General features: G+C 39.9%; 1 protein-coding gene across 1 annotated transcript in view; it reads right to left on the minus strand.

The window, feature by feature from the left end:
• The window catches only part of LOC126382770 (protein jagged-1b), a 67630-nt gene that overhangs the window by 30338 nt on the left and 25243 nt on the right, over positions 1–12049 (minus strand). Inside the window, exon 3 of the mRNA XM_050032837.1 lies at positions 43–100. Coding sequence (XP_049888794.1) covers positions 43–100 — 58 coding nt within the window. The remainder of the gene's footprint in view (positions 1–42; positions 101–12049) is intronic.

The following is a 12049-nucleotide window of genomic DNA, read 5'->3' on the forward strand; positions in this document are numbered from 1 at the left end:
TTGAAAGGCAGACACACACAAACACACACACTGCAGCTTTACCTGATTCTGCCGTGTCGTTGTCGTAGTCCAGAGCCTCCAACACCAGAGAGAAGGACTTCTGTGAAGAAATCATAGAGAAAACATCTGTTTAATATGTGCCATAAATAAACATATTTGAGTTTTATGTCAAATTGAATCACAATTCTCTCGTTGTGATTCAATCTGGTTTGTTGTTGAAGCCCAAAGAGAAATGTGAATCCTACAGACAAGCTGTGTTTTTGACCTGTACATAGATGAGGCTTTTTATGATTAGCAAATATCAGCGTTCCAGCATATGAGTGTAGGCTGGTGATACAGATATTTGAGTGCCTCGGGCATCTATTACAGTTAGTGGGTTACAATATGCAGGGTTACTGTGTGGCGCTGGCAGAGTTTTCTTTTAAGTGAAAATATATATGACCTCTGTAACTAATTAAAGCCTGTATACATAATGCATACTGTCCTTAATACATAATGCAATAGGTGCATTCAAATAAATCATTGCAAATCAGTGGTGGAAGAAGCACTACTATCTTTTACTAAAAAAAAAGCAAATCCCACCACATGAAATTACTCAATTGCAAGTAAAAGTCAACTATTCTTATGTAAAAATACACATGTATGATAAACTTATGTTATAAAAGTATTATATTACTGATGCATTAATGTGTGAGCAGCATTTTAATATTGTCAGGCAGGCTGTTCTCGTGCACTATTCATATGTATACCTATAAAAAGTAATGCACCAGAGTCCATATTACATATAACCCATGTAATCATGAGCCATAGATATCATACAGTCCGCTGTATGAGGATATGTAGTGCTAAGATAGAGCTTTATATACCCCTGGGTGGTTTTATCTCACCAAATGAATCACATTTTACAAAGTGTTAATATGCTTTGCACATAAAATCTTGATCTCAAAGGTAGTAACCACAGTACAGCAATGAAATGAAGTGTAGTAGAAATATAAAATAGCATAAATGGGAATACTTAAGTAGAGGACAAGTAGGTCAAAACTGTACTTGAGTGCAGCACTTGAGTAAATGTTCCTAGGTCAATCCCACTGCTGTGGAAAGTGTGTGTATGTTTCGATAGTTGCCCTAAGCCTTAAAAAAAGCAGAAATGATTCACTGCCTGAACAAGCCGAGGCTGCAGCTGGGTGCTGATTCAAGGAAACCTCGACCTGCCGCCATGCAGAGAGAGACAGGCCGTTAGATCAGTGTGGTGAGGGAGGACGTCCAAAAAAACTCCTGTTCAATTTAATGAACACACTCTTGGAGCAGGTGTGGTGCTTTATGGAGCTCTTCTTATACTCTGTACCGCAGCATGCAGGTTAATCCTAGATAGACGGGGGCAGGTCGTAGCATTTACAGTCAATTTTACAAAATCTGAATATTTATTAAAATTCACAGCCTTATCTATTGGTACAGTCCAACATTCTGCAGTACACAAGCAGAGGACTCGGGCACAAGCTGGACGTCTTCAAATGATGACTTTGAGCTTACAGAGATATCACACTCTGGAGAGATAACAGAGGACAGGTGTTTTTTCTTCTGCCTTTCTTTTTTCTGATGCATTCGTTCATCTTATAGACCAGCGATGAATAATTCAGACCGACACTTTCCCTTACAACTCTCTGTCTCCATCCATCCATTCCTCCTTCTGTGTAACGCACCAGTGCCTGCCATGCAAATCGCTTCACCATGTGCATTGTGGGTAAGGTTTCTCCTAAAGGGCTACATGGATGTGTAGTCACGTCTTTGCTGCGAGAGCGTATTCTGCCAGAGGGGGGGATGAGTGGGAGGAGAGGAAGCTGAGGGAGGGAGATACAGATACTGTAGGAGAGCAGGTGATGGTCACTGGAGGTAAGTGAGGGATTTGGAGGCAGGTTGAGGGCAGGAGGTCGCCGACAATGCTACTGCTAGCTGGAGGCAAAAAGAGGCGACACGCCAGAAGGAGAGAAGATGAAAGGTAGCAGTGAAGGTGCAAAATGTTAGGGGAGAGAAAATTGGTGGTGCGGAAAACACTGAGTCAGGGATTTGCTTCAAGTGGAGGTACATCCAAGTATATCTGTATGCAGTGGGCGAGGAGATGAGGTGAGCAGACTGATTGTACAGAGAGAGAAAAGGGGTATAAAGGATAATTATGTGGGACGGATGTAAAGAAAAAGGGCAAAGAAAGGTAAAGGAGAAATGCAACTGTGGCAGCTGTGGTGGAATAACGATTTGTGGGACTCCTGGAGTTTTCAGTCAGATTTCCAGATATGTGATGGAGAACAAAGAGGTCAGAGGGAGGCGGAAAAAACGGGAGATGAGATAAAAGAGAGAGCACAAAAGAAAAGAGAGGTGATAAGATAAGAAAAAGAATATAGACAGGGAAGTGGAAGAACACCCACACACACAGTTCGAAGTCACGGAGCTAATGAGATGTGCCGGGTTCATTAAGGCCGGCAGATAGCAGGTAGCCCACAGATGGACCAGCTGGAGTCATTAAGCTTCGGCTTAAAATTCTCACCTGCAGTAATGTTTAGTATTCATGGTTTACATTTTTATACTGCAAGATCCTGCAGTCGATTATAGTCACATTAGATCTATACAGAGTTTATTAAGTATTCAGATACTTTACTCAAGTATACCTTATTAGAAAAAGAAGTACTTGTTCGGCAGTAAAATGGCCCCTGTGCATACATGTATATCATTAATGTTGATGTAACACTGTGTAAGCAGTATTTTACTGTTGTATTTTATTCAAGTTGGAGCTCATTTTATCACTGTATTTAATGTCAGTTATTTAATCCCACCCCTGGCTCATGAGATAAATCTGAGGAGTTGTGAGATTATTAATGAGGAAAGGGAAAAAAACCTTAAGACTGCTTAAGAACTTTGTATTAAATTTTCGTACTTTAATCTTTATAATTTTACCTCTTTGGGTCTCAAACAATTATCAAATAAAACAACAGGGAATGTTTAGAGGAAAAATATCTCTTCTAACTACTATTAACTACTATTACAGGCTTCAGTATAAGTGTATGCTATATTTACAACACTTTCACTGCTTCACTTTGCCATCAGACAGCTGTTTCCGACGGGGAACTGAAGCTGTTATCTCAAAGCCACCAGACTCCACTGACAAACCAGCAATTTTAGGACATGTAAGTTGCTGGTCTACTGCTGCCTTCATCAGTTAGTGTGTAAGTTTAAGTGGAGAACATTTTCCGAATGTGGCCTACACTTAAACTGATACTGATTTCTTTTAGGTGGCTAACATACATCTTGCTGCAGCCCCTGTCCACAGCAGTACATTGTTTAGCTTCCATGCTGGTAGATTTGGTTTTTCAAAGACGCTAGCAAAGCGACACAGTATATAAAATAAGCACAGCAGAAACGTCAGATAGGTCAGACCTCTGTCTTTAACTATATATCTTTAAACGTTACAGTTTCGGCTGATTCTGAGTGGTTACAGCATTCTATGGTCTGTTATTTCTGAGGAACAGACCGCTGGTATGGACACAGATCTGATCATACATACTTTGAGGAGGCAATAAAATCTTTTCAAATCCATATTTTATGTCACATGATTGATTTCTTTAGTAAATAGCTTTGTAATAAGTGGGACAACGTACTACTCCGCTTCACGTTGGGGTCTTAGATCACGTGTCAGGGTTTATTTCACAGTAATTACCTGCTCACTGTACATTATCTATGGTCTGACTGACTGCTACAATTCTGATTGGCTGCAGGGTGTCCCTTAAAACAATATAATGGACACCTGTTGAGCAGTTTCGGTGAAACAGATTGTTCATTGTTCTAATTTAATGTACTAGCTACATAATACTAGTATCAGCCTGTATCTAATATGAGTAACTTAGCAACCAGGACGCTGTCAAAGCCTCCGTTTACAGTTATTTTCCACCACTGGAAAAACATCACAGGATGGAGAGAGTAACACACAAGGTACAAGAAGTGCACTGGCCCTCTAAACTTACTGGTACTTCACGTACCATTCGCCATTCAACTCGCTACCTCAGGCTGCAGCTGACAGCAACATAGGCTACTGTTTGTTTGTGAAAATCTTGATTTGATTTGGAGACATGGCTGGAAAGTTAGCTGGTCTTATTGTTAAACATACTGTCAAATAAGATTTACTGTCTGTCCACTGTACGCAACATTGACTCTAAATCTTGCTGGCATAACAGCTTTCTGGTTCATAGCTGAGCCAAAGGTTTCACTGAGCTGAGCGGACTTGAAATATCTCCTGTTTCAGGTCTTATCTAAGGTCATTCCTATTTACTGGAGCAGTGAACAATGAGATGAGGGGCTAAAGAGGTCTGGTAAACACTTCTTTCTAACTTCACACTTCTCAGCCTTTTATTTTCATTTTCAAACTTATAGTTTTCAACTCGACATGTTGATTTTTGAGGTCAGACTGGTTGTGATGAGCTGTCCACTACAACGAAATGCACACACAACATTACCTCACTGTTGGCTCGCTAGCAAACCTCTTAGGCTTCCCTCCGTCTTCCCTCACCCTATATGCACCTCTCCCTCCTCCAGCCCGCACCTCCTGCCAACTGTTAAAGCAGGTTAAGACCTGTGGGAAGTCCAGCGCCTTTTTCTTTTCTTTTGTTCTCTCCTATTTCTCCCCCCTCACCGCCTCACCTCCTCAATCACATGTGCACACGGCCAGGTGAGTTATGATACTGTCATTGATACAGGAAGGGTGTATCTGCAGTAAGCCCCGTTGCCAAGGTTGGGGGTCCTGTACGGCAGCCAGAAGGGGTCAAACTAACCATGGTTACCAAATTAAAATCACAACAACCACTGATAAGACTCGGAATATGTGCGTAAAAAGATTAAGAGAATCACCCACAATAAACCCTTCCTGACAACCTCTCCAAAACACACACACACACATACACACAATCTCATGGACATCATAGCAATTTGTTTTGCAATCACAAAGTCCGTGACGTCAGAGACCTGTTGTCATTACAGGCCGGGTGAAAGCAAAGCGGACACGCACAGAGGGGGAAATCAAACAGTAAACATCTCAAAGAAGGAGCAGATAAGATCATGTCCAACGATGAAGTGATATTTTTACCTCGTTCAGACTCAAACAACATCTCAGTGTTATGTTTACCATATGTGGAGATAATGGCCAAAGTGATGACAGCGGGGAAATGACATAATGGGAAAGGTGTGTGTGTCTGTGAACTAAATGTGTGTGTGTTTGTGTGTGTGTGGGGTGATTATTGTAGAGGAGATGGAGGATTAGCCTGGCAGGGGACAGTAGATCTTTTCAAAACAGTGATAAGAAACATATTAAAAATGTATTATTGTGTCTTCTTTCACAGTTCAGAGCTAAAAGAAGAAAAGAAACACCAATTTGTGACTTGATGCTGTCAAATCAAAACAAGATACCTTTTAACATCGAGGATGAATGCATCTGTTTATTCATACAGTGTACAATGTCAAAAATCTCCACTTGTTCAGAGTTGTTCTCCAGCCAGCCTCAGCTGTACGTTGAACATACTAGAGCGTGCTAAATGCTATGCTTATTAATGTTTCTAATGAAGCTATATACGATCACTTCTGACTTTTGTTGACATGCTCACAAAAACTGGAATGAGCCTATGAAATGGAGCAGCGAAACTGTCAATTCATTTTATCCTCTGGAAGATGCTGAAAATATCTCGCCCAGCACTTGAAATGTAGACTGACTGCATTTTAATCAACATCATAGATCATAGATAAACATGATGCAGTGTCATTTTGGCTGGCCTACATGCTAGAAAACTTTCTGCGAGCTGGTGCCCTTTTTTAATTTTATTTTTTTGCTCCTGCACTCGGACAGCCTGAGTCCGCCAGTCTGTCAACACCTAGCCTGCCAATGGACCTTTTTCACAGCAGACATTTTGACTTGTCTTAGCAGAAAAAGCACAGGTGACATTGATAACATTGAGTTCCATTCAATGTCCCAGTAAGCTAGTAACAGTTAGCCAACATAGACAATACCAGGGTCTACCCTTATTGGAACGCAGCTGTCATTAGTGAATACACCTGTGCTGCTCCTACTCTGACGTGTCAAAATGTCTGCCGTGAAAAATGTCTATACTTATTAATGGTATACTATGCAGGATTGATGGTTACTGTTTGTGTACACACCTGTCAGGGAAAGTGAATGTAAAGCTGACCCCAAATTCTCTTTCGTTTGGTGTTTCGCCTTCCTATATTTGTGCTTTTTCCGGTGCTGTGTATATGACATACCTGCTGCTTATGGTCTGGAACTTAGTCACTACCTTTTTATAAAGTCCTGACATCAACTGAGAACTGTGCTTGTACACATTCATAAATGTCCCAAGCACAGTAAATAAGAAGAAATAAAGACAATACAGGCAGAGGGCAGAGTCTCTGCAGATAAATTACAAAACCACACACCTCAAGTGGATCATAAGTGACAAAACCGCTCCTGCTACACTGACAGGTGAATCACAGCGAGACAGACCTCTTCATATACTTTAGATTTGACTGACATGTTTGCTAGATGACTATCATTTTCCTTTCCCTCTACATCCATTTTGTACATTAAATGTCATTTTACTCTCTGAATAATTCTTACCAACCTGAATCATGAAAGCTCTGCCACCATTGGAGCACTCTTGCTTCTTTATTGTTCCCAAATGAATGTGATTTATAGACCATTTCCACATTTTTGATTCGTCGCAGCAGGAAAGGCACAGGTGGTGGAACTAATAACATCACTGATGTGCTCTGTTCAAGCAATTAATGCAATGCATTAAGAATTATGGAATTAGTTACACCTGTGTTAAACAAAAGCAAAAGTCTGCCCTGGGAAAGGTCTAAATCAACTTCAGATTCATTCACTAAAACAAGCAGGAAGTGCAGACTGATTCTGGAGTGCATTTTGAGCTGCATCTTGGTTTGTTTAATTATTGAATGGGGAAATAAATAGTCTGGTGAACTTCCTGTTTAAACACGTTACAGCCCCTTAAAAAGCTGTTTACAGTTCTATGTAATACTGTGTGAGACATATCACCATTTCAGTGTTTTTATAACATACATGAATCTGTAAACAAAATATCAGACACATGTAGTATTGTACTACTCAAGATCTGTCTTGGTCTGGGGAACAGCCTCAAGACCAGTTTTTAAAGGTCTCGGTTTCATCTCGGACTTGACCATGTTTGTCCTCAGTCTTGTCTCAGTTGGACAAAGCGGACTTGGAATACTTAGACCTGCAGGGGTATCACTAAATGTGCCAAAAAAAAAAGGAATGTTGAATGAAGCTTGTTAAGTTAATTTCAGCTCTTTAGTGTTTGTTTGTATTTCTTTGCTTATAGAAAATAAAGGAAAATTCCCACACATAAAATTCACCACTGAAATCCCTTTTGAATATTCTATCACGGCATTTCTCATGGTACACACACACACATATCTACAAATGGTAATAAAAGAGGTGAGTGAAGAGGTAGCTTCATACCTTTTTGTGGGTGTTTTTATGAGAATGAGGATCTTTTAAATCAATTTTGAGGAGTGCCTTTAGTTTGAATGTTCCTCATTTTATCGTAGTGTGTCATGTACTGTGCAACTCAGACTGGTCTGGTCTTGATCTTGACTTAGTCTCAACCCCTGAAAGTCTTGGTCTTGATACACTCTGGTCTTGCTCATCAATTGGTCTCGGTCAAAGTGGTCTTAGCTACAATGCTGGTTGTATGTTCTAGTTTTGCGTTTAGAAGAACACACCTATAGCTGAACATTCATCCAATGAATTCTTTTCTGTCTATCTAATCTGTTTCCTCTCAGAAAGCTCCTGTACAGAAACAACTAATTTTCAGTCAGATCTCATTATGATTGTTGCCAGTCATGACATGTGCAGATGGTCTGAGCCTGACATGGCCGCAGAGAACAGGAGTTTAAAAAAAAAACAAAAAAACTGAGACATCAAACATCAGAGCAAGAGACTGAGTCCTGATGATAAATCATCCCTTCCCTCCCCTCAGGCCTTCGGCTGTCTGGTTGTCTGGCCCTGTCCCTTCGCCCGCAGCCTCACGTCAGTCTAACAGCAGCAAAGCTCAGGATTAGAACAAACTATGCTAATTCAAACCACTGGACAGACATTTGTGACGGCATGTCAAATTCTATTTAATGAAGAAAATCAACCTCCATCCTCCAAACTGCCTCTGTCGCTGCTCCAGTTTCTCAGCCTGACCCCTTACTCTCCCTCCCTCCTCCCCATCAGTGCCCCTCTCTCCCCCGCCTCCCCGTGCCATCCCTCCCTCCCTCCATCTCTCCCTCTCCCTCTCTCAGACATGGGCAGGGTAGGATATCCCGACAAAGCCAGGCTGTACAAACACAGCTCTACGACAGGAAGAACTCCCAGCCCTGAGAGAGGAATTTCCCCTCAGAGCTCACACACTAATGCATACACACTTGCACACACACAACCACACACATGCAATTCAGAGGCACACTAGCATCCAATATTACCCCGGTAGATTGCTAATCTTTATTTTTCCATATACAATGCTTTCATTCAGCCCTGAAAATATTAGTCTACTTTCCACAATGGAGATCGCAGCAGACTAAATGTGTCATTTATCATTTTAGACAACAGGATTTGGTGCTTTAATCATTTAACAATAGCTGCCAGAGAAAGAGGCCCGAAACTGCCGGGGTAACATTTTATTTTATGGGTCTGTAGTTTTCCTGCTTCTAGAAAGAACTTTATGATATGGTATAAAGTATAAAGAAAATACACACAGTATTCTGTTGGTTCAGTTACTTGAGTGCAGCATGATTATGATTAGCTGTTGATTTTCAGAGGATACTTAAAGGGACAGCTCACCCCTAAATCACAAATACACATTTTTCCTCTTATCTGAAGTGCTGTTTATCAGTCTAGATTTCTTTTGTGAGAGTTGCAGAGTGTTGGAGATATTGACTGTAGAGATGTCTGCCCTCTCTTAACCCTTTGAAACCTGACAGCAAATTGGCTTGATTTCTTTTAAAAACATGGGGAGAAGGCAACAAACAGCGAAAGACGAAATGACCCAAAAAATTGTTAAGAAATTAGTAAAAAGAGAAAAATAAAAACAAGAAAATTAGTAAAAAGAAGAAAAAAAGAAAGTCAAAAAAATTAACAAACAAGGTAATGACCTGGAAAGGGTGTTTAAAAATTAAAATAATTCTGTAACATAATTTAAAAATGCAGTAACAATAATTATAAATATAGTTTTTCCCAATTTTTTCCCACAATTTTAAAAAAAATATATATTTATCGATTTTATTTTGCAATTTATGGGACATTTCTCACCAAGTTTCTCATTGCCTTCTTTTCCATGTTTTTGAAAGATATCAATGTGCTCAGCGTTCAAAGGTTTAAATATAATGGCACTAGATGTCATTCGGCTTGTGGTGCTCAGTGCACGCCCAAGATAATCCGCAGACCTTGTTGTCAGCAGTTTCATGTAGGAACTATTTTCTTTCTACCAAACAACACCCGCACACCGTATTACCACGCAGAGAGGCTTGTGCTTGTGACAGCACAAGCTGTACACATTAATGGCATCTTCCTTGGCAAAGCTAATACGTTAGCTAGCTCAGTGGTGCTAGGTGAGCTAGCAACAGGTGAATAAGTGGGTGTAGATCTGTAAAAAGAAAATAATTCCTACACGAAACTGCTCACAACAAGGTCATGATCCCTGGAAAAGAGACATTGCTGTTGACACCACAAGCCGAGTGCCATCTAGTGTCATTATATTAAAGAGAAGGCCGACATCTCTACGGCAGATGTCTCCAACACTCGGAGACTCACGCCAAAACAATCTACAATGATAAATAGCATGACAGACAAGAGGAAAAATAAGTATTTTTTGATTCTGGGGTGAACTGTATCTTAAAAATGTATTTGTAATATAATCACAAAGCCACACGCTTCTTTCATCTCACAGGTTTGAACTCATACACATCAAGTAAAGCCTGCATACAGTAATTAAACAAATGCACTTAAGCCCTTAGGCACATACAAAACATCAGTGCAGTCAGACAGTATAATAAAAATCTTACGCACACACACATATACAGGAGACTAATGGACTACTAAACATTCACTGTGTAGATGACAGAGAAAATTAAATTAACAGCAAATGTTTGACACAACTTTTAATATTCATAATCTGCAGCTGGACATTTGTTGTTTTCATGCACCTGCCAACTCTCACCCTTTGCATCAGAAAGCTGAAGTAATTACAGACTTGCACATTTACAAACAAAGGACAACTCGCATGGACACACACACACACACAAACATGCAAACGGTTGTCATAGCAGCAGCTGTGCCTGAGCCCGATTGGATGGCTGACACCTCACCTGCACTGCAAATTAGTAGTGGAGGTAACCACAGTAACAATGCCATTACTATTCCAGTGGCAAAGCTCATACAGTAAATATGGGGGTATACAGAACCATATTGTTTCATGTTATTTATATCTGAGAGCAAAGACAAAAAAGGTAAGACTATAATGTGTTTCAGATTGATTTCCACTCTCCTGAAGAACAAAATAAAATGTTGTCCGTACATCGCGGCTCCCCACAGACCCATAATTAAAGCAGCCTCGTGTCAAACATGATTATTGTGTCATTGATTGATTCTAGGCTTAAAATAACAAAGCAAAAAAATCAATCTCTTTCGATCAAGGAGTGTCCGGTGCACAGGAGAGCGAGAGAGACGCGACGTCAGGGTGGCTAATTTGTGAATTTTCAAAAGTCTCTGTGGATATTAACCAATGCCAACCACATCCCTGTCCTCAGGTGGAGAAAACACACACACATACACACACACGCAGAGCACGAGATGTGGTATTAGACCCCCGGTGTGCAGCCGTCCACCCCACCCTGCTCCCATGACCCCGTCCCTATAATTAAATGTCTCTGTTCTCCCGTTCTCGTCATCTCCTGTGTTTTTCTTTCATTCTAGACATAATTAGTAGTCGCCTTTATCTTCCCCTCTTCACCCTGACTCACTTTCCATTCACCCATCACCACCGGTAACATTTCCATCTTCATCATCCCTTCAAACTTTCTGCACCAGTGGTGGAAGACGTTCTCAGATTCTTTACTTAAGAATATGAGAGTTTAAAAATCTTCCATTACATGTCCTGCATTCAAAATCCTAAAGAAGTAAAAGTGCAGAGAGCAAAATATACCTTAAGTATTAAACATATTAAGTACTGTTTTTTGCAGTAAAATGTCCCCTTTGACTGACATATCATTATATATGACATAATTAGATTTTTAATACTGATGCATCAATGTGTAAGCAGCATTTTATTATTATAGGTGGTTACTTTAACTACTTTACTTAAAGTTAGGTGGTTTAGTCCCATTGTTTTCAATCCAGGGGTCAGGCCCCTTCAGGGGGTCACAGGATATATTTGTGGGATCATGACATAATTTTGAGTTGTAAAGAATAAAAAAAAAAAGTTCTGCTGTGGTATTGTTTTCTACTTTTCTTTCTGTCTTTCTTTGTTAAATATTAAATAATTTGACATCTTCTGGTCTTGAACTGTAATTTTAAGTGAAATTGCTTGTTCCCTGACCTTAACGGTGGTTATTACTTAGTGCTTTAGATTTTATATTTTTCTAATTCTGATATATATACATATATATATTTGTATTTATCTTTATTATGTATTCTTTTGCCATTCAGCTTGCTTTTCTATCTGTGCTATTTGAGCTACTGTAACGTGAATTTCCTCGGTGTGGGATGAAAAAAGTTTTCTTATCTTATCTTATTATTGTAACCATGACAATAAAGATCCCCTAACATTAACAAAATACGTAGGTCAAACCTAACCAAACCTTGACCAGAGCGCTGTCACATTATAGAACTGATTTCATATATATACAGTCAGGTCCATAATTATTTGGACAATGATACAGTTGTCATCATTTTGGCTCTGTACACCACCACAATGGGTTTTAAATGAAACAATGAATACCTGCT

Source organism: Epinephelus moara, chromosome 2 (assembly GCF_006386435.1).
Source record: "Epinephelus moara isolate mb chromosome 2, YSFRI_EMoa_1.0, whole genome shotgun sequence".
Taxonomy (NCBI): Eukaryota; Metazoa; Chordata; class Actinopteri; order Perciformes; family Serranidae; genus Epinephelus; species Epinephelus moara.